This window comes from Narcine bancroftii, chromosome 8 (assembly GCF_036971445.1).
Source record: "Narcine bancroftii isolate sNarBan1 chromosome 8, sNarBan1.hap1, whole genome shotgun sequence".
Lineage (NCBI taxonomy): Eukaryota > Metazoa > Chordata > Chondrichthyes > Torpediniformes > Narcinidae > Narcine > Narcine bancroftii.
In genome coordinates, this window is record NC_091476.1 from 39918297 (window position 1) to 39942490 (window position 24194).

Here is a 24194-nt window from a genome sequence, read left to right on the forward strand (position 1 = left end):
ATCTCGAGTACTTCGATGTTGGAGCTGAAATCGCTCCAATGAATGTTGAGGTTGGAGCGGAGAAAACGCTGGTGGAAGCGTTCTAGGAGCCGTAGGTGATGCCGGTAAAGGACCCATGATTCGGAGCTGGACAGGAGTGTGGGTATGACAACGGCTCTGTATAAGCTAATCTTTGTGAGGTTTTTCAGTTGATTGTTTTTCCAGACTCTTTTGTGTAGTCTTCCAAAGGCGCTATTTGCCTTGGCGAGTCTGTTGTCTATCTCGTTGTCGATCCTTGCATCCGATGAAATGGTGCAGCTGAGATAGGTAAACTGGTTGACCGTTTTGAGTTTTGTGTGGCCGATGGAGATGTGGAGGGGCTGGTAGTCATGGTGGGGAGCTGGTTGATGGAGGACCTCAGTTTTCTTCAGGCTGACTTCCAGGCAAAACATTTTGGCAGTTTCCGCAAAACAGGACGTCAAGCGCTGAAGAGCTGGCTCTGAATGGGCAACTAAAGCAGCATCGTCTGCAAAGAGTAGTTCACAGACAAGTTGCTCTTGAGTCTTGGTGTGAGCATGCAGGCGCCTCAAATTGAAGAGACTGCCGTCTGTGCGGTACTGGATGTAAACAGCATCTTCATTGTTGAGGTCTTTCATGGCTTGTTTCAGCATCATGTTGAAGAAGATTGTAAAGAGGGTTGGTGCGAGAGCGTAGCCTTGCTTCACGGCATTGTTTATGGAGAAGGGAAAAGTGGCAAAGACAATTACAGGAAAGGCAGACTTCGAAACTCTCATAAAGCTGCGACTCTATTACAAAATGTGTCATTAATATGCACAGTTTTTGGCAAGAGATCCATTCAGTCGTCACTCAGGTCAGCAGCATGCTTACATTCAATGAGTTTATGCTGAACCATCCGGATTTTGAAGTAAGCAGAAACAGATTTTGGAGAATTCCAATAGCTGGCAACTTTGGGCAGGCTGAAGGGAGATTTTCTTTGTACTTGGCTGTCATGTGGCTGACATGGTGTGAGCTGAAGAATAAATCCCTCTCCTCAACACCACTTCATCCTCCTCTGGCTCAGCGGCAAGCTTCAGGATTGTAAACTGTGAGATATTCAGCAGAATTCATTGATTCCCGTAATAAAGCACATTTTTGAAAGCCACCCTTTCACTGATCGGAATCAAGGCTATCTTTAGGCAATTGGCTATAACCCAATGCTTCCCGACAAGATTATAACAGGAATAGCAAGGGGCCATTCAACCCCTTGAATCAATCAGTTATTCAGTTGAATCTTGACTGATTTGAATCTTAACTCCTTCTACAATCTTTCAGAAACTTAGGCAGGAAATGTTCAACTGACTACAATCTCAATCGAATGTTGAGTAGATTCCTCTGCCTTGTTTGAGGAAGTGCTTCCTGGCATCAACACTGGCTCTAATGTTAAAGTTAAGCCCTGTTGACCAAGAAACTCCACCTGAGCAAATTTACATTCTTAAATTTTGACATACAGCATTTCTGTCCACGAGTCTGTGCCACCCATTTTACACCCAAATAACCTACACCCCCAGTACGTTTCGAACAGTGATAGTAAACCGGAGCCCCTGGGAAAAACTCACGCAGACAGTGCAGAATTCAAGCCCCAATCCTGATCGCTGGCGCTGTAACGGCATTGAGCTAACTGCTACGCTAACCACGCCTGCCCTACATTTTCGCTCTATTTTCTCAGATCGCTTTAATAATCTGAATTAGTCTGAAAGAGCTCACCCGTGCTGGAGGTGCACACACAATGGAGCATCCATCATCCGTGTCCTGATACATACCTCTCCAGTTTGTGCACACAAATATCATCAATTACCTTGTTGAATTAATTAACTGAGAGATTTTTTTCAAGGGTGTGACATACTTCAGAAATCTTTCATGCTCTTATTCACTGGTAACAAGCCAGTTGGTGTGATTCATGCTGGAAAATTTGTGGACATTGACACAGCTTTATGTACAGATCTGCTGCCAATGGGTTACTTGTCAACACCCTATAAAAACCCTTTGGTATGCAGTCATGATCGGAACTCAGATACACATATGGGTTAGTTTCTTGTTAGACATGTAACCCTTTTGGCAGTGATGCACCAACTGCATAAAACTTGTTGAGATTTGCCCAGATTTTGCACCACAAAGTTTGCTATCCAGGCTCAACAGGCATGATACACAATCCCTCTTCCTTCACTTTCTCCAGAGATGGGGTATTGACTTTCTACACACAGCTAGTCCCCAACAAGGTATCCCAAAGGCAGAGACACCGGAGCAGTGAAGAGCCCATTTTTAAGGCTTTTTAGCTTTTTTTTTTGTCACAGATATTTTTAAATGGAATCAACTGATAAAAAATAACCCTGAGATTTAGTTAAAAACACATGGAAGTACTAAGTGATAACTGCAAGCATCAAAATAATCTAACTCAAAAACACTGTTTGAGCTTGTCATTTTCCATAGGGTCAATGAACTCAGGCTGTATCTGGATGCTTGCCTTCACCAGAGAAAGATGAAGAGTCAGACACTTGAGCACATTAGCCCTCCTTAGGGATTGATGGCCAGTGAAGACATGGCCAATAAAACAGGGGAATAACAGCTTTTCCAGCTGATTGGTTATTTTGACTGATTAAAGGCCTAGTGTAGTTGACTCTCCAAAGGCCAGGTATGGAAGTAACATAAATTTTGCATGAAGCATTTGATGGTACATTGGTTTACATCAGAGTTGTAATAAAAGACATTGTATTAACAACAACAACACTAAATACGGTTCAAATCCCTCAATAGCAGCTGTGGAGATTATTTGGTTATTTAAAAAAAAAATCTGGTTCATCTTATAACCTTCATGGGAGGAAATCATCAGTGTTTCATTGATTCTGGATTGGGTCTGGACTCCGATACAGCCACACACACAGACCAAGAGTCCAGACCCAATTAGGTTGACTCAGTTGCCAGGGGTGACAATGGAAGGGTAATAAGTGCTGGCCTTGCCAGTGGTGCCCAGATCTAAAAGTGAATGAAAATAAAACCAGCTGTTTATTTTGAAGAAGTGGTCAAGATTTTCTCAATCCATTCCCCCGTCAACTCCACTGTTTGGATCTCTCTTTCCCACTTCTAATGGAGGGGCTTCAACCTGAAACTTTCACCCTCTTGCTGCCTGTCCAACTGAGCATTTTCAGGATGTTCTGCTTTTGTTCCAGATTTCCAGTATCTGCAGCTTTTTGTAATTTATTTTTCTTTGCCTCTTTCTAATCCTGATGGGTAGTTGTGACCTGACTGCTTTGTTGAACCCCTCTGACCCCAGCGTGGGATGGGAGCTGGTCTGCTCAAGATCAGAAAGCAGTGAATGCAGCTCAGAACATCACATAAACTTCCCTCCCCTCCATGGTCTCCATCTACATTTCCCACTGCCCAGGAAAGGCAGGCACACACTGAAAGACCCATCATATCCCAGGCACACTCTCTTCTCCCTCCTTCCATCGTGGAGAAAGTATAAGAATGTGAAAGCACGCACTAACAGTTTCTTCCTCACATCCATCAGGCTCCTGAATTACAGTGTTTTCATGATGCCTTCACTTTGTACTAATCAATTTCTTTCTTATTGCAGCTCTTCATTCTGTGATTGTGCTGTTCTACCTTATATACCATATCCATGTTAGAGTTGATTTATAAAGACTGTTCACAAAAGGACCTGTCTCACTATATCAGGCATAATGTGACTGGAGTGCGAATTGTGGATGAACACAACAGTAACAAATGAACTTACATTTGTTTTTGAAGCCCATTTTGGATTCTGAGTATACTCAAGGACACAAAAATTGACACCAAATTGCAACACTAACAATCAATGAAATGCATTGCAATCTGCGATGGTTGGATTCTAAACTATGTGATGTTGGATCAATGATCCTGCTGCATTGGCTGTGGAACCAGTTTTCCCATTACTCATAGACAAAAACCCATCTCAGTAACAGGGGTTTTCAATTTGCAAAAGGATGTTCAATGGTTTAAATGGAAATGACGTACCTGAAGACTTTTCATTCAATTCTTTGTTCTCTGACGTTTGTCTTGTGTCTGGTACTCCTGTAGCCATGATATAATCTCTACAGATTGGGGTGGGAAGGGGAGAAAAGTAAGATTATTAGTGGAATAATTGTATCTAAAATGGCAAATTCTACTTGGCTTGCTCAACAGCACTGAGGATCACATCAACAGCACCAATAACTTGCACTTACTTGTAAACTAGAAACAAACATCCAATTATGTTTCATAATGTAAAATCTACATGGAACACTGCCACAGAACAGCAATTATCAGGTATCCACACCACCTAGAACTTTTCTGTTCTCACTGCTGCCATCAGGAAAGAGCTATAGGTGCCACAAGACATGTACCACCAGGTTCAGGAACAACTGCTACCCCTCCTCCATCAGACTCTTAAATAACAGACTCTATCAGAGACTTATTTAAAGACTTACATTATTTATTACCGAATATTTTTTTCTGTATTGCACAGTTTGTTTACATTTTCTTTGTTTGCATTTCTCTCTTTTGTATACATACAGTATCTGTTTTCTGGAGTACAATTTATAATTACAGATAAGTAGAAATTCTGCTTGGCTCACAGGGAAAAAACGAATCTTAGGGTTTTATGCGCTGTCATATTTGAACTTTGAACTTTTAACAAAAGAATTCGGCACTGAGCCACAGTAGAAGATGTTTAACTGGAAACTCATCATCATTCAGTTCTTAGTGCAATAAATTGTGCCTCTAAAGTTTATTCTACTCATCACAGTTTGGTAGGTTGTGTAGAGCATTAGATTGGAGGTCAATCCTCAGGACCATAAAAGTGGCTGGGCTCTCCCTCCCCCCCCCACCCCCACTCCCCATCAATGTGATTTTCCGGGAATGTTGCTTAAAAAGACCTCACAAAAATCAGTGAAGTATCAGAGCCAAAACAACCAGGCTGAAGAACAGCTTCTTCCCACGAGCAGTGAGAACGCTGAACGACTGCTAAAACAACTCTCCATTACTCAACTCTTTTAAGAATATTTAATACATGTGCATATGTACTGTAAAAATGCATAATTTGCTTGTTTGTGTGCTATATATTTTGCATTGTTCTGCACCGTGGACCTATACTCCTCTGTCGGGCTATACAAATAAGAACTGAACTTTGCAGAGTTAACGAAGCAATTCCAGAAGGTGGCGCTGAGTTAACTGGCAACAGAGGAGCAGGATGTGCCTGAACGAGAATTTGGAGAATTATTCCAAGGAGATATAATTAGTAGGCGGGTTTAAATCATCGAACATTACAACACAGGAACAGGCCCTTCAGCCCACCATGTCCATGCCAAACACAATGCCAAATTAAACTAAATCTCTTATGCCTGCATGCAATTCATATTCTACCACGCCCGTATGCTCATGTGTCTGCCTTTCATGTGAAACCTAGTAAATGTTACTATCGTGTCTTCTTTGACCAGTACCCCTGGCAGCCCATTCCAGGCACCCACCACTCTGTGTTAAAATCTTGCCCCATACATCTCCTTTAAACCTTCCCCGTCTCCCCTAAAACACATGCTCTCTGGTGTATGACATCGCTTGTTAGAATACTCATAATGATTATGATTTATAGCACCTCTTAGTGGTCAATTTTATATACTAAAAGGCAAAAGAAGGAGAGGACCACAGCGGGATTTGAAAATGAGTATCACTCAAATCAACCAAGCGACTGAAAGCATGGAAATAAATAACACTGCAAAAGGAGTATGTCTGGGAGATATTTTAGTCATTCCTACAGACAGATAGATATTTATAATGATCCCTTTGATAGTTAACAACATTCTGTGTTCCATGACATAAGCAGAAAACAGCCTTTATTACTGGAAGTTACTGAATTCAAAATATAAACAGCAGACCCAGCCATAAAGTTCTTCAGTCAAATTCTGTGATATGTGACTGGTGTTAATCTAATTTGTTTTCCTCCCCCTCATGCTGTCTCTACCTCTTCCTCAATTTAACAACTTTGTGAGCTGGGAACTTGAGCTGTACAGAGAGCTGATTGTCCATCCAGAGTGCCCATGTTATTCTCATGGAGTGAGAGACTAATTCCTTTCCTTAACAGCCCCTACAGATTCTGGTGCGGGGTCTTTGATCTGAAACATTATCTCTGTTTCTCTTTCAACAGATGCTGCCTGACCTACTGAATATTTCCAGCATTTTCTGTTTTATGTTAGATTTCTAACATCCCTTCATACTGCTTGCCCCTTTTCTGTTTTACATCAAATTTATCTTATTTGTTCTTTTTATTTTGAAATCTGGATACCTCTGGCAAAGCCAGCATTTATTGCGCATCCCCAGTGGTCCTTGAGAAGGTGGTGGTGAGCTGTTAAGAGGTGTTAAGACTAGAAGGCCATAAGACTCTAAGACAGAGGAGCAGAAATAGGCTGTACTGCCCATTGAATCTGCTACGCCATTTAATCATAGGGTGATCCTTTTCCCACTCAGCCCCACTACCAGGCCTTCTACCCATAACCTTTGATGGCATGAGTGAAGAGTTCCAAGATTTCAACACAATGACCTTTCAGGGACCAGTGATCTATTTTCCAAGCCAAACGGATGTATTAAATAGAGGGAAGGTGGCGCGGGGTGGGGGGGGGGGGGTGTGGGGTGGGTGGCAGCTGTTAGTGTTGCTCCCATGATGTGCTGCCCTTGTTCTTCTCTGTGGGATGAACGATGTTCGTGAAATAAAAAAATTCTTAGTCTTCTGGACACCTTTAACCCTCTGACACGCTTGATTTACAGTTGGACTTAACTTAGACCTTGCCACTCTGTGGAGAATTTCCAGCTATGATTAATTACCCTCAAGTTACTCCCTTCAGCAAGAGAATTATGGCAGAATAGTATTAATTTTGCTATTAATCATATAACAAGTCATCACCAATCAGATTTGTGGTTTCCTTTGGTCTCTTGACTCTGAGCACGTTGTTCCTCCAGTAATTCATGATATCATTGGTTTCTTTGAAATTTCAGGAGACAGAGTTATGTACATATTATTTTCACAGTGATAATTGCTTTCCTCTATCTCTTTGTTTACTCTCCTTCCTTCCTTCACACACACATCCTTCCCCCAAATGCAGTTCCCAAGCTGACCGGCAGCAGTTTCACAATGCATCCTCCTTCGCTTATTCTGAGTGGCTGCGCTTTCCCAGTGAATGCCTGCATTGAACATCTCACAGCCATATGTGGCCCTGCCTTTAATGTTGGCTCCATACGCAGGCATTACCACAGGGGGTTCCTTGATTATATCAAGGTTGATGAACAGATGAGGTCAACAAAAGGAGGCTTGTTCTGATCTTCTATCTCACCAGTTGTAACCCAAGAATTTATTATTTCTTTAATGGGTTCAGAGGAAAGCTGGCCCATCAAATCCTTGCCAGCTTCCAAGTTAGCAAGGCCATTAGTCCAATACCTCCTTCAAGATAAAATTGGTCCTCTTGAAGACCAGAATGGTCATCTATGAATGGAGGCAAACTGAAGTCTGCTTCACCAGAGAATGTTGTTTTGTCGGGATGATAATAAACTTGAACTTGTAAAAAAAAGATGTTAGAGATCGTGAACAGATTTCTTGCATCTATATTTACTCAGGATACAGATACAGAGTCAATAGAAGTGAAGCAAACTAGAGTGAGGAGATGACAGAGGAAGAGGTGCTTGCTGTCTTGAGACAAATAAATGTGGATAAATTCCAAGGGCCTGACAAGATATTCCCTCGGAACTCTACACTCAGAGAGTGGTAAGGGTGGATGCGGGTTTGATTTTGATATTTAAAAGTAATTTGGACCAATACATGGATGGAAGGGGAATGGAGGGCTATGATTTGGGTGCAGGTTGATGGGACTAGGCAGAATAAATAGTTCAGCAATGGCTAGATGGTCTGAAGACATTTATGTGAGGTGCTGCTTTGAGAAGGCAGCCAGATCATAGGAGACCATAAGCTGGAGAAGCAGAAATAAGCAATTCAGCATATCGAGTCTACCCCGCCAATTAACCATTAGCTGATTCATTTCACCACTCAGCCCCACTGCCCTGCTTTCTTCCCATAACTTTTGATACCCTGGCTCACCTAGAACCTATCAATCTCTGCCTTAAATTCACCCCTCAATCTCACTATGCTGCAGACAAACTACAGAAGTTTGGCATCTCTCAGTTCAAGAATAGTTTTTTTTCCCCCCTCAATAGCTGTCAGTCTCTTGAATCTCCACGCACTATCCTAACAATAGCCGCTTTCAGGTGCATTCTCTGCCAAGAATGCGCCTGCAGAAGTGGACACAGAGCTTTGGAATTGTCGTTCAGGTGGCAGCCCTGAAAGCGCCGCGCCGTCCACCTGAAAGGGACAGCTGCACAGAGGCACCTCGGAGTGCACTCTGGCTCCTGTCCACTGCAGCTGTACTCCCGCCCACTGACGTGAAGCGTGATGAAGGAGAAGCAGAAGGAACACAGGATTACTGCGGACCCGGAGCAGGCAAGAGAAATACTGATGATGGTTTCAGCCTTTCTTAATGTTCAGAACGAGATATCCTGCCTGCACACTATGTTTTCAAATTCGCGCCAAGCATCTCAGGCTGACAATGTCAGTGCTCCAGTGATTATCCCTCCCGGAGGAGGGTTAGAAAGGGCACTTCGGAGGGACCTCCTGCTCTTTCAGGTGGGTACCACGAGAGCCGCATAGAAGTATAATATGCGGCTTTACATCGGGGTATTCTGGCCACCTGAAAGAGCCTAATAGCATTACTCCATGACTGCCACAGAACCATCAGCGTGACTGACACAGTGAAAACACCGAAATGCTGGAGGAACTCAGCAGATCTTATAGTATCCACTGGAGGTAAAGATATATAACCAACATTTTAGGCAAGATCTTTGCACTACTGACATTTTGCATATTATTTATCTTTTTCTCTTCATCTTATACTTATTATCTTTTCTTTCTCTCTCTTATGGTATGTGAATTACAATTAAACAGGCTTCTGGTTTTGGTTATACAGTTTATTCAGGCTCCTGCCTATTTTTGCTGACAACTGATGAAGGGTGCAGACCCGAAAAATGGGTAACCCTTTACTTCCTGTGGATCCTGCTAAATTTCTCCAGCACATTCGCGTATTGCATTTGACCGCCGCACCTACAGACTGTAGCGCGCCGAATGACTCAAAGACTTGTTGACTCAAACCAAGGCTTTTATTAGCAAAAGACTTGAGCGTAGTACATTGAGGTCGACCGGTCCAGACTGACCTGGGTCTGGTTAGGAGCACCCCTTTATGACCTGCCAGTTGTCGTGGCTACGGCTCTCAGCCAATCACTATTACTATATGTAAATATACACAAATATTTACATGGGTGATAGTATCCTGTACTATCACACAGACTTTCTCATTTAACACCCTGCAGCAAGAAACAATTTCATTGCATCTGGATCTTGGAATTATGGATGTGCTAATAAATTTCAAGCTTCAAAAGTTCGTCTGGAAGATTTTGGTTTGTTACTATGGACTCCAGAGGCAGGAACATGTGGGAGGGGGTGGATTTTTCCCCAAATAGTCATCCAAAAACATATGAATTGTGTGGCCAAATGAAGACAACAATGGGTGTATTTCTCCTAAAGTCACCAACTTAATCTTCTTCCATATACTCAGAACTGCACTGAGATAGCAGCCTGAAGAAATTTTCCAGGTCTCTGCATGGCAGTCAGATCCATTACCAAAGGAGGCTAATGGCGGCTCCCTGATGCCAGCAGTAGGATCAGCAAGTGACTTGCCAATCAACCCGCAAACAAAGAAGCAAGAAATGCAACTCTCAGTATTTTCTACTTATGTAATTATAACAGAAAAAATATCTTCAATATAGGGCAGTACAGTTAGCGCAACAGTCAGTGCAATGCTTTTTAAAGCACCAGCGATTGGGACCAGGGTTCAAATCCCGCGCTATCTGTACATCCTCCCCATGCCTGTATGAGTTTTCCTTGGGGCTCCAGTTTCCTCCCACCTTTCAAAATGTACCGGGAGTTGTATGTTAATTGTATGTCAGTTAAGGCAGCATGGGAGTGCGGTAGTACAGATTCTATCACCAATGTGTATATGTACAGATGGTCGTCTAGGGTGACTGTGATTGGCTGAGACCATAGCCACGCCTACTGGCAGATCTTAAAGGGTTGCTCCTAGCCAGACCAGGTCATTCTGGACTGGTCGACCTACATGTGATACGCCCCAGTCTTCTAGTTAATAAAAGCCTTCATTTGGATCAACAAGCCTTTGATTCTTTCGACGCACTCTACAGGGCTCCTGGGCCAAAATGGCATGTTACCGTGCTGCATATCTAAATTTTAAAATTTAAATGACAAAGAATCAAATTATGCTCTCAGACCACGATCTGGATCAAAACCAAGGTACCTGTAAAATCAGTCTCATATTTAACCCCAAGAGCAGCCATGGGTCAGAGAGTTAAACTGAGATATCATCACCAAATCTCTCTCCTCCCCACAACACTGCTCCACTCTGTCACAGCCTCACCCCATATGGCCTGGGCAAAACTGAAGTTATGCTTTTATTACACTTGAAAATTCCAACACACTTTTGACCAGCCCCGTTCTATTCCCTGGAAATTCCCAGAATATGGGAGGCACGTCAAGTTTCATTCACCCACCACACTGGTCTGGCTGATCCTGGTTCAACACCTCCATTTTAAAATTCTCATTCCTCAAGTTGCTTCTTTTCAATTTCTTCTCATTCTATTTCTGAAATCACCGCCAGCAGCGGAGTCCGTGCTTCTCCAATCTCTGACTTTTTCATCCTCCTTGAATGTATTTGGCCACATCTTCGATTGTCATGACTCTAAGCTCCTGAATGATCTTCCTAAAGGTAAAGGTTCCATTGTTGTCATGTAATACTAGCTTCTATATCCATGATTCCCCATTTAAGAAACTCCTTAACATCTGCCTCTGTGATCAACCTGTCCTTGTACTTCTTAGGCAACTGCCACAATGTTCAGTGAAGCTTTTATGTTAAAATACCATAAAATGCAAGAAGCTGTGGGTTTTATTTTGCATTCCACAACTGTGAAAGAGTTCTGTGCACTTTACAGTTAAATATGCACACCAAAATTCATATTATGGATGGAATCTAATTGTATTGTGAAAGCAATGAGACAGGGAAGCATTTGAATATTGCATTGACACAAGAGATTGCAGATGCAGTACTGTAGTGCAAACAACGCACTCCAGGAGGAAATCAATGGGTCAGGAAATATCTAACTATGTATGGATGCAAAAAGATAATCGATGTTTGAAGTAAAGACTGAATGCATAGAGCAGCCTTTCACAATGTCGTCCCTATACCCCCCTCCCCCCAGGGACCACAATAAATTTAAGTAAATGCCTTGTTTTCTTTTCACTTTATGCAATATAAATAATTTGATGTTGTCGGTAGAAGTTCAGAAAGAAAACCTGGGCCCATAAACTTTGAGAAGAGACCTAAGGTGGCAACAGCTGAAGAAAAGTTTGAGCTTGGAAGGTGTGGAGGACTTTAAGGGGTGGCTGAGGTGCGCGTAGCAGTTAGTGTAATGTTATTAGAGTGCCAGCAACACAGGTTCAGAATCCGCCGAGTTTGTATATTCTTTCCGTGTCTGCATTGGTGTCCTCAAAGACCTATTGGGTTAGTAGGTTATTTGGTCATGTGCGAGCTTTTGGGTGGCCCAGGCCCATGGGCCAGAAGGGCCTGTTACCACATTATATCTCTTAATAAATTAGATGGATAACCAGTATAGAGAGGGAAAGGTGAGGCAGGATCAGGTTGGTGATACATGGAGCTGGGTAAGGGGCGGGGGGGCGAACTTTGAACAGATGGAATTGTGTGGGAGGGGTGGATTTGGGAGTGGCTGGAGGTTATAGGTGGAGAAATAAAGAGAAAAAAATGAAAGGGGAGAGGAAGCCAGATATTTGCTTTCCAGATATATCAGCTGTCAGCTTGGAGTTAAGAGTGTTACATCATGGGTCTGTGATCTGTCTAACAGATGGCAACACAGAGGAACTGAAGACACCCTGTATCAGAATCAAGCATAATAACTGCAACTTGAAAGCAGAAAGGCTCATTAATTAGCCAGAAAACCAGTGCATTGCCAGCGATTCATCAACCAAATATGTTAAATGGATGGAGCAATTATCCCACCACGTCAATGCAGTGAGATGCTGTGGATGTGACACTTGGATTATATAGTCTGTACAAGCAAGGGTCACATTAGGCAGCATTGCTAGCGCAACACTGTTACAATGCCAGCCACCGGGGTTCAAATCTGACCTTATCTGGAGTTTGTACATTCTCACGTGTCCATGCAGGTTTCCTCCGGGTGCTTCAGTTTGTTTCCGCCTTCCAAGAAGTTTGGGGTTGTAGGTTAATTTGGGTGTAATTGGGTAGCATGGGTTTAAATAGCCGGAATCAGCTTCTATCATGTTCTTAATAAAATTTAAACTTAAATATAGACATATAACATGATAACAGGTTTCCCCCCCACCCAATTAACTCACAATCACTGCTTGTTTTGAAGGGTGGGAGGAACCCAGAACACCTAGAGGAAACCTCTACAGACAAGGGAAGAATGCATGAACTCCCTACAGACACCGCCGGATTTGAACCTGGGTCACTGGCACTGTAACAGCATTGCGCTAACCACTATGTCAACTGTACCACACTAAATTATTCCTCAAAGTGAAAGAAAAGGTCAACGGATCGATTAAATGAAAAATATATATTTTACCCAAGAAAAATAATAAATCTTATAAAGAATTGGTTTCATTAGTATTGTGTTTGGAAAGGTTTTGAGATTTGAAATGCACCCAAATATTACAGAAAAGATTACAAAGGGCAAAATAATGAAGGAGTCATTTGTCTCCGATTGATGCTGAATTAATCTCAGCCATCTTTAGGATATCCTGTTCTTTTACTTTGACATTCAACCTGAAAAGATAATCGAAAGCAATGTTGGTCCCTCAGCAATCATAACAGTGACCAAAAATAGGGCCTGGCTATAGTTTTTGTTTTAAAATTTTAATTAGTACTTCAAAGTAATAACACCAGACACATTTGTACTTGACTTTTGTCAGATGCTGGAAGGTGGAACTGAACTATGTGAGATTATGAGATTTTTGGTTCTCCCCTATTGTAAAAACGCACCAAAATGCTGGAGAAACTCAGCTGGTCTTTCAGTGTCCATAGGAGACAAAGATATACTGTCGACATTGCTGTCTGTTTCTTGAACAAGATATGCTCTCACACTGTACTATTTTCTATTCTCTGCACCATGTTTTTGTATTTTTCTGTACCTACACTATTTGACAACTGTCGTGCAACTCCCAACACTGTTGTCTTATATTCTTACTGTTCATTGGTACCTGTGACAATAAACAATTCAATTCAACTTTTATTTGAATTTATGGCAAGTGAAGAAAATGCTGAATTATTCTTTTTTTTTCATTTACTCACTTACAGGATGGTCATGCCAGGTTTTATTGTCCACGTTGCAATGAACTGATGGAGTTAATATCAACAGTAATGCTTTGAAGTCACAAATAGGCCAGATTGGTTTTGAAGGCAGATGTTCTCCATTAGGCAGATGTCCTCCATTCCTATCATTGTTATCTTTAAGGAAATATGTTTAATCCCAAATTTACTAATTTTCAGTTAGTTTTAAATTTCCCGAGCTCCCATGGTGGGAATTGAATTCTTGTCTTTAAATCACAATGTGAGCGGATAGAATTGTAACTTAATCACTGCACTTCAACCAAGCAGAATTATTGTAGTATTGATGGAGTTATAACCATTAAAGCCAAGACAAATCACATAGCAATAATCATCTACATTCCAAGTAGATCAATCCCTCTATGCTAAACTAAACCGCAGTGAGATGATTGAAAAGGTGAGTTAAACCTATATCAACGAAGACATTGTTTGATCAAAGGCCGAGACAATCAGAGCAAATCCATTTAGAGGTAATGTTCAAAATCATTAAATCACATGAATTACCAAGTTCTCAGCAATAGCTACTTTGCACAAATGCTGTAAAGATGCTGACAGAAAAACATTGCCACCCACGGGGGCTCTCTCGGCCTCAAACCTCTCTTAGATAAGTGTGGAAATGGGTTTGAATAGATTGCAGGTTTGGGGAGGGTTGTGCTAAGAGTTAATCTCTTCCATAATGAAATGGCAGCTGAACTTTTAATTTAGACATACAGCAGTAACAGGCCCTTCCAGTCCATGAACCCATGCCATCCATATACCCCAATTAACCCCCATATGTTTTTGAAGGGCGGGTGGAAACTGAAGCACCCAGAGGAAACCCATGTGGTCATGGGGAGAACATACAGCACACAGCGACAGATTCGAACCTGGGTCACTGGAGCTCTAATAGTGTCATGCCAACCGTGCTGCCACCGAACTATTTCTAGGAGAATTAGACCATCGGCCTGTCTATTCCACCTATCCATGGTATGTTGATCAATCTCATTTATGGTCACAAATTTTTGCCATAGTGTGAGTTTACGGGATTTAAAAGAGGAAGCAATTTCAGCTGGTCAAGTGAAATTGGGAAACAGAATTGGAAGTAATGGTAGATTTCAGTGGAAGGTTTATAGGATCTTCAAATATTCTGGTGATTATTTCAGCAGAAAGCTCTCTCATTATAGCTCCTTTGACCAACTAGTTTATTCAACTTCTTTTTGGTAAAATAGTTATGGAAGATCAAGCAACTTACTCAAACCAATCTCTCACAAACAACAATGTGATAAAGATCAGATCGTCTGATGTTTGATCAATCTGGCCAGAATTTTAAGGAAACTTGTTATTCAAAATACAGGGCTTTTAATCAGCCTAGGGTGGCAGAGCAAAGGCCTTGTTTCAATGTCTCACCCACAAGCAAGTAATTGTAGCATCATACATTGTAGTATAGTAATCCAACGAATAGAAATTGATCCATTATGTTGCATTGGTGTCAATGGGTTGTTCAGGGTCAGTACAGGATGAATGAGTCAAAAGGCCTGTTTCCATACGGTACCTCTCCTTGATGCTATGACACTAACTCCAACAATGCAATATTTCCTTAGATCAGTGATAGCCTGAAATAATGTGCTTTAGCATCTGAAGTACGACTTAAGCTTATAATATCAAGCATTACAACATAGTATGGGCCCTTCGACCCGTAATGTTGTACCAACCCATATAAACCTCAATAATCTAATCATTTCCTCCCTTACACCCACAACCCTCTTTTCTTACATCTATATGTCTTTTGAATGTCCCTATTGTAGGACCCTCCATCACTGACCCTGGTAAAGCATTCCAGGCATCCACCATACTGTGTAAAAAAAAAAAAACCCCATCTTCTATAAAACTTTCCTCCACTTCCCTCTGTCATCACAGGAAAAAGGTGCTGGCTTTCCTTCTTACTTACGTCTCTCATAATCTTATATGTCTAATAATCCAAATATATGACCATTGCTGAAGGCAAGAATGCTAAAGTACAGGTGAAGATAATGAACAGGCATATGACGGAGTGACAGGTGATCACCAACATGAAAAAAAAAGCCACACTTTCTACTTTGAAGGTTTAATAAACAAAATTATTACTGGCTTCATGCTGCTATTCGTATGAATTGGTAAGTTCAAAGTTGAAATTTATTGTCAGAGTACATGCATGACATAACATGCATCCCTGATCTTTTTATGCAATTTGTAATAAACATTTGTGTTTTGCACAGGAAATTTAAACAGAAAATAAAGGGTTTCAAATTTCCTATTTGACCCAAAAATGTTTGCTAAGGCACACAAGTTGTGCCTTATGGTGACTCCCTCATTAAAAACAATTAATTTACCACAAGCAAAAATGTTTCATCCCTACCTTCATTACCAAACTCTTCAACATGTGAAATTACAGAAATTAAAAAAAATGGAAAGTAGTGGAAACACAGCACGGCAGACAGCATCCGTGGAAAGAGAAACTAGAATGTATAAAAATTCAAATCCATCATTTGCACAAAATGCTGGACTTACCCATGCAAAAAGATCTAAAATTGCCTCTTTACAGTCATTTACAAGTCCTATCAAGTAGTTAGATTTCAAAACCAAGTGATTTTTTTTTTCCCCCTGGGGATCTACAGATGCTGGAATCTGAAGCTAAACATTGTCTCCTGGAGGAAGTTGGATAGAATGGTGGGCTTACAAAATATGGTTTCTGTTTTGATGTAGGAAATATTGATCCTCATACCAAATACTTTACATCTATGCCATTGGTTTTCATTCACTTCAAAAAGTTTCAAACCTGGCCAAGTCCATGACGTGCACTGACCTCCCATCCCCTCAAGACATTAACATGAGGTGCTGCCTCAAGAAGGCAGCCTACATCAATCAGAGAGGATCCCTATCACAGTGGAATTCTCTGCCTAGTAGAGGCTGCCTCGTTAAATGACGAAGTCATTCCATCAGTATTTAAGACACAGACAGATTTTTGAAGAATAGGGGAGTTAAAGGTCATGGGGCACAGAAGGGCAAATGGAGCTCAATTGGCAATGATCTCATTGGATGGTCGAGCAAGCTCTAAGAGTCGGGTGGCCGCCTCCTGCTCCTATTTCTTATGTACAATCTCTTCAGGAGGTACAAAAGCCTTAAGTCCAGCATCTCCAGGTTCAAGAACAGTGTTATCTTTCCGAACAATAATCAGGCTCCTGAACCTTTTCCTTCACCATCAACAACTCTCAGACCACCAGAGGATCTGTCTGCATGACTGAAACACCACTATCTGCAACAGTGATTATTTATCTATCGTTTCATATTTATAATCTCTTTTAACTGTCTCATGGCACATATTGGCCATGTTGTAGCAAGAATTTCAGTGCATTTGTACACTGTACTTACAAATATAGCAATAAACCCTCATACTTGTGCTTGTATGGAAATCCTTCATTTCTATTTATTAGTAAATTGGCCTCTCATTAATGAAACAATGTTGCTCTGGTACTGTTTTAACTGAATTTTCTCTCTGTAACACTAAATGTTGCATTTATTATTGCACTAACTGTTGCACTTAGATACCTGTTGACTTGTTTGGAAAGCATGAAAAGCTTCCAATCCAAAGTAAACAACTCAAACCAATCCAATCTTTCCTCATCATTAAACATTTTGCAGTCTCAAAGGCTGAGATAGAACACAATCCTGCTCTAAGATTTAGGGCAGGATTCCCCAAATATTTTAGACCATTGACCCCTTCATGGAATACTTATCCCTCATTGACCCTAGGCATCGAATCCCGGTTCTGGTCGAGGGGTTAGGGTGGTGGCGGTGGTGGATGGGGAAAGGGTTGGGGGGGACAGGCAGTGGCACTGGATGGGGGTGGGGGGGCGATGCTTCCAAAGGTACAAAGAACACACATCTTTCTTCTACGCTCAGTCCATACTCCTGTTCGCCCTCAATATATTCAAAGGCCGAAGCCAAATACAAAATGGTGGCCACCAAAGCCCACTCTCATGAGAGGTTGGCCACCACTGCCATAGGTGCTATTTTCCATTGATCCGCTGCTGCTTTCCACCACAAAAGTTCAATCAATACCTCCCCCTTCCCCTAGCGTTTTCAATCCTCTGACATTTATCGACCTCTTGAATAGTCCCATCAACCCCAGGGGGTCAATGTCGATCACTTTGGAGATCCCTGATTAAGGGACAGAGGTCTCAACAGCATTTAGCACAAGTGATTATGCATGATTGATCTCCCAAAAGGGCCACAAAGGAACGGATGCAGGACTGTTGGAGATTGCAGAGATAGAAGGAGACTACGGGTGCATTTGAAGGCAATGAACAAGTAATTTAAAATGGAATAGACTGCACAATGGGGTTCCAATGGAGCAACCAAAAGGAAAAGTAACATTGGACGGGATGGTGAGTGATGGTGAGTGAAAACTCACCACATCTCTTTGCCTTGTGGCTCTGTAACTCAGAGTGAGATGCATGAAGTAGAATTGTTAGAATTTATGGAGAATGATTGCATTGTTGGCTGATGAGTGTTTCAGTCTGTAAACAATATGCCAAGTGACAGACAAACTCCAGACTGCTGTATGAAACTCACATTTACTCTATTGTTAAGTATGTTGCATCAGTGACAATGTCGTCAGGGATATCAATATCCTACCGTGAAGCTTCTTAGGAGTCATAACTCTTTTGTAGTAGCCTAGCAGAATCAAATAAACAGAAGTTCATCTCAATAGAACAACCCAGTCTTCTCTTTGGCTTGGCTTCGCGGACGAAGATTTATGGAGGGGGTAAAAAGTCCACGTCAGCTGCAGGCTCGTTTGTGGCTGACCAGTCCGATGCGGGACAGGCAGACACGATTGCAGCGGTTGCAAGGGAAAATTGGTTGGTTGGGGTTGGGTGTTGGGTTTTTCCTCCTTTGCCTTTTGTCAGTGAGGTGGGCTCTGCGGTCTTCTTCAAAGGAGGCTGCTGCCCGCCAAACTGTGAGGCGCCAAGATGCACGGTTTGAGGCGTTATCAGCCCACTGGCGGTGGTCAATGTGGCAGGCACCAAGAGATTTCTTTAGGCAGTCCTTGTACCTTTTCTTTGGTGCACCTCTGTCACGGTGGCCAGTGGAGAGCTCGCCATATAATACGATCTTGGGAAGGCGATGGTCCTCCATTCTGGAGACGTGACCCATCCAGCGCAGCTGGATCTTCAGCAGCGTGGACTCTACATCACCTTTGTTGACCTCACCAAAGAACAACCCAGTACATAGCATGCAATTGCACAAGAAGCTTGCTTCCTAGTTTAAATTAATAATGCTTTTCTGAAGTATTCAGGAACATCTGGTGCCAAAATTGGCCATGAACATGACATGTTTAGAATTAGTTTGTCAGATTCAGATTTATTGTCAGAATACATACATTTCACCACATACATCCCTGAGAATTTTTTTTCCCTCTGTGGGTGAGGCAGAATGACCCCTTGTTGTAAGTGCAAAAATAAACAAATAAAGAAATGTCAACTAACTGATTGCATGATACAGAGAGCAAATAAAAACAATAAAGAGCAAAAGTAAGTCCCTGATTGACTTTGTTGTTGAGGAGTCTGATGATGGACGGGTGGCAGCTGTTCCTGAACCTGGTGGTGCAAGTCTTGTGGCACCCACACCTCTTTCCCGATGGTAGCAGAGAGAACAGAGTGGGTGCTGAGTGGTGTAGACCCTTGATGATTGCTTCTGCTCTCCGACGGCAGCATTTCCTGTAGGTGTTCTCGAGAGTGGGGAGGATTTTTCCTGTGATGTCCTGGGCCGTGTCAACTACTTTTTTGCAGAACTTTGCACTCCATACTGGTGTCTCCATACCAGACCACAATGAAGCCCATCAGCACACTTTCCACCACACATCTCCGCAAACTCCTCAGGAAGAAGAGGTGCTGACGAGCTTTCTTAACGATGCCATTATTGCGTTGGTCCAGTAAAGATCCTCCAAGATAGTGACTCCCAAGAACTTAAATAAATAGAGCACCAGGCTGGGATGAAACACAAATGCCATGATTGTGGTAAAAACACAGAAATACTGCAGGAACTCAGCAAGTCTTGCAGCATCCATCGGAAATAAAGATATATAAGCAACGTTTCAGCCAGAGAAGTTGATGTTAATGCCATCTGGTTAGAGGTTGCCCAGATGGAACATGAAAATTCCCAGTTTTATATCTTTAACTCCAATGTATACAGTAAGACCTGCTGAGCGCCTCCCTGATACTTCTCACTCTGGATGATTTTAATTTTTCTATTTCTGATCACTTTCACAAACAAATTCCTTCTCCCTCCATGAATTCTGGTGCGGACAACAAGGAAATCAGTTTGATAAAAATATAGAATACATGATATACTTTAACTTTTGTCTGCTGTAATGCAAACATCGAATCACCAAATTGCCAGGTGCCCCTAACAATAGGAGAACAAGAAGCAAAAGAGAGAAAAGGACCCACACAGGATGTGGGCTGCTGGAGACTGGTTTCCATGAGCAGTCCACAGTCTGTGTGGGTCCTTCTGCTGCTGAGCACCTCCTTAGTCCGCTGCAGTGGTCACTGCTTTGTTGGGTCATCTCCTATGCTTCTCCTTCTCAAAGGACAGTGTCCTGGCATTTTCTGGTGCCCTGTGCTGGTCCACTGCTTCATGGAGTCTTCAACCCCTCATGGTATGCTGCCAAGCACAAGCATCCCATCTTGGGCACAGACACTAACTTTGAAGGATGTTTTAAAAAAAAAACATGAATGAACCCTTTAACAAGCTGTTTAAAGACTAGAGCAGTTGGGATTAGGATTGGGTGGAAGAACCTTGCAAAGCAGTGCTGTGCCTCCTCTCCCCACTCTCTAAAATCCAGACCAGCAGCCATGCTATCTGTAGGGAGACTGTACCTTCTCCAAAAGTGTGTGTCCTCTGAGCGCTCCAGTATCTTCCTGCCTACCAAAGATGGGTTCATTTGGTACAGTTAGTTGCCACTGGGTATAGAGAGCTGGTGGGAGAATTGGGATGGAGGTGATGGGCATATGAATTATGTTACAGTGAAATAAGAGGGAGGACTGGGATTGATCTGTAAGTTGGTCAAGTCAAGTTCAGTTCAAGTTTATTATCATTTGATTACACAAGTACAAAGGTACAAGGACTGCCTAAAGAAATCTCTTGGTGCCTGCCACATTGACCACCGCCAGTGGGCTGATATTGCCTCAAACCGTGCATCTTGGCGCCTCACAGTTTGGCAAAGGTACAAGGACTGCCTAAAGAAATCTCTTGGTGCCTGCCACATTGACCACCGCCAGTGGGCTGATATCGCCTCAAACCGTGCATCTTGGCGCCTCACAGTTTGGCGGGCAGCAACCTCCTTTGAAGAAGACCACAGAGCCCACCTCACTGACAAAAGGCAAAGGAGGAAAAACCCAACACTCAACCCCAACCAACCAATTTTCCCCTGCAGCCGCTGCAACCGTGTCTGCCTGTCCCGCATCGGACTTGTCAGCCACAAACGAGCCTGCAGCTGACATGGACTTTTACCCCCTCCATAAATCTTCGTCCGCGAAGCCAAGCCAAAGAGAACACAAGTACATTCTGAAGAAACAGCGTTCTCCGGTCCTCAGTGCAAAATGTACAGATGCACAACCAGACATAACACACGTACATAGATACAAATAAATATTGCTTCATGAATATGAGAGTCTTGGATGGTTAGTGTGAACATTTCCTTTGATCATTCGGCATTCTCACTGCCCATGGGAAGAGGCTGTTTTTCAGCCTGGTGGAGCTAGCTCTGATACTCTTGTATCTCTTTCCCAACAGGAGCAGCTGAAAGATACTGTGTGTGGGGTGGAAGGAGTCCTCAATGATTTTGTGTGCCCTCTTCAGACAATGATCCCGATGGATCATGTCTATGTGAGGGAGGGAGGGCAGTAGGTATAAACTCAATGGGTCAAATGGCCTCTGATACTCTTTTTGGAGAAATACAAGGTGCTGCAGTTCACATGAAGCATGTTATTGATGCCCCTTTTCATTTCAGGCTGGTCTAAAAAATACAATGGCACCATTATGGTGTGGATAAAAGAGCTAATCCTATAGTCCAAGCCAACATTTACACCTCAAGATCATGGGGTTACTTTTCAATTCAGGCAATATTATAGTTTAAAAATATGCAGTCTAAATTTACCAGAAATGCTGAAATATTCCAGGGAATTCTGTGTTGAACACAATAAAGCTCTGGGGATATTTGCAAATAATTATACAGCCAATTGGATTCCTGCAAATACTGATACAGTCCTTAGAATCTCGTTTAAATAATGATACACACTTGGGGCTGTCTTGTAAGTACTGATCTACTCCTTGATTCCAAGGAAGTCTCTAAGTGTTTGTGCAATCATGATAATTTCCTGCCTTCGTTACTGTGCTTGTTAGATATGATTAACATCTTGCAGATCTTCTGAGGTTTATTGCCAATTCTTAAAAAAAATATTTACTTACTGAACTCCACCAGTGCTCTGCTTGTGAATTAACAAGCCCAGAAATGTTCCAAAATTCATTTCTGGTCAAGAAATATTTAATGGACTGAAGCCAAGGTATTACTCCCCTCATCACCACACCCCTTCCCCCTTTCCACCCACCCACCAGCACTGATCTCAGAGTACATTAAAGGCAAATAAGTCTGAATATTTTCAGTCATCTTTCACAAATTCAAAAGCCTCTTTACTGCCAGAAGTACTGGCTGAATAAAGATTATGTTTATAATGTAGCAAATGTTGTAACTGATGAGCAAACTAGTGAAGCTGAAGGGACTCAATGAGTCAGGCAGAATCCATGGGTGGAAATGGTCAGGCATCGTTTCGGGCTGGGACCCATTTTATGAGACTAAAGGATCTCCGTGAAGGGTCTTGAGCTGAAACATTGATTGACCATTCCCACCCTGACCCAATGAGTCCCTCCAGCTGCTCATGGATTGCTCAAGATCCCACATCTGTATTTTGTGCTGTTCTCCATTCTTGCACAGTGCTAAACCAAGGCCCTAACTACGTTCTCAGTTTGCTTAAAACATCCCATCACGTGATCTTGAAATCACATCCCCTGTTATAGTTATCGGGCATTCAACTATGGTGGTACGACCACCAGCCTACTGAAGGAGGCGATCTCTGTACCTGCAGGATGACCACCTAAGGGTTGACTCCACCTGGCCGGCTGTCAATCAGCCGACCCGAATATAGACCTGAGTCGGCCCCTCCTGAGCGAGTCACACGGGAGCCACCAAAGCTTGAACCGGTGTTCAGACTTTTATCTGAATAAAGCCTGTTGTACAGTCTTTGAGTTTGCTGCTACCTCAGTGCACCACTTCAACATAACCAAAAGCATTCAATCAAGCTGCAACCATGTGGCTTGCGGGAGCTGGCTCAGCAGGTCACACAGGATCCAGAAGAAGTAAAATGCAGTTGACGTTTTGGGCCTGAGCCCTTCTTTGGGAGATACCTGAATGAAAAGGTAGGGGAGGAGGGAGGAAGATCATAAGATATAGAATTAGGCCATATGGCCCCTCGAGTCTGCTCCACAATTCCATCATGGCTGTTTGGCACTGTTTCAACTCTAGCTTCAAATTTGACAGCTTCATCACAAGAGTAGGCTGGGTATTGAATAATGATAAAACGGAATTCACAAAGGAGATTGAAAGTCAAGTAAGATGAAAGACAAGGACAGGACAAGGGCGGCACCCACACCCCTGTCCAGATTAATGGTGCTGAAGTCAAAAGAGTAGATAGCTTCAAGGTCTTAGGAATGAACATCTCCAGTGACCTAACCTGAGACAAACTCATTGATGCAACAGTCTTGCAAGCACACCAATGCCTCTTCTGTTGCAGTAGACGAAGGAAATTAAACATATTGGCCCTGTCCGTCAACAGCTTCCACAGATGCACCATTGAAAACATATTTGCTGGATGCTTCACAGCATGGTACAAGATAGGAGAAGCTGCAGAAGGTGGTGAATGCAGTTCAGAGTATGAAGAAAACTTCCCTTTCCTCCATGGACTCCATCTACTTGTTCCCATGCCTCGGAAAGGGCAGCCAACATACTGAAAGACGCATCACACCCTAGACACACTCTCTTCTCTCTCTCAAGAGCCCACCTACCGGCTTAAATTAAATTAAATTAGACATACACCACGGAAACAGGCCATTTCTGCCCACAATTCCATGCCATACAATGAACCCCTATTATGTTTCAAACAGTGAGAGGAAACTGGAGAACCTGGGGAAAACCCATGGGGAGAATGTACAAACTCCTTCCAGACAGCATGTGGTTCAAATCCCGGTCCCAATCACTGGTGCTGTAAAGGCATTGTGCTAACTGTTAAAGCTAACCATGCCATCCCTTAAAGACAGTTTCTCCCCGCAGCCATCAGGCTCCTGAACGAACCCCATATAAGTGCTATCATGCTTGGTGCTAATAGATCTTTCTTTTCATTGCAATCCTATTGTCTGTAAATTGTTCTTTTTACATGGCTGTACAAATGTTGGAGTTAATTTGTTAGTCTTTTCGCAGCAGAATCCTTCTCACTGTACAGTACTGGGGATTTTGTGACAAATGAACTGAAACTTAGCTTATAATTAAATAGC

General features: G+C 42.5%; 1 protein-coding gene across 2 annotated transcripts in view; it reads right to left on the reverse strand.

The window, feature by feature from the left end:
* LOC138740606 (CRACD-like protein) overlaps nucleotides 1-24194 on the reverse strand; it is a 78650-nt gene that overhangs the window by 38910 nt on the left and 15546 nt on the right. For both annotated transcript variants that reach the window (XM_069893486.1, XM_069893485.1), the window contains exon 2: nucleotides 4030-4106. In XM_069893486.1, coding sequence (XP_069749587.1) covers nucleotides 4030-4106 — 77 coding nt within the window. The remainder of the gene's footprint in view (nucleotides 1-4029; nucleotides 4107-24194) is intronic.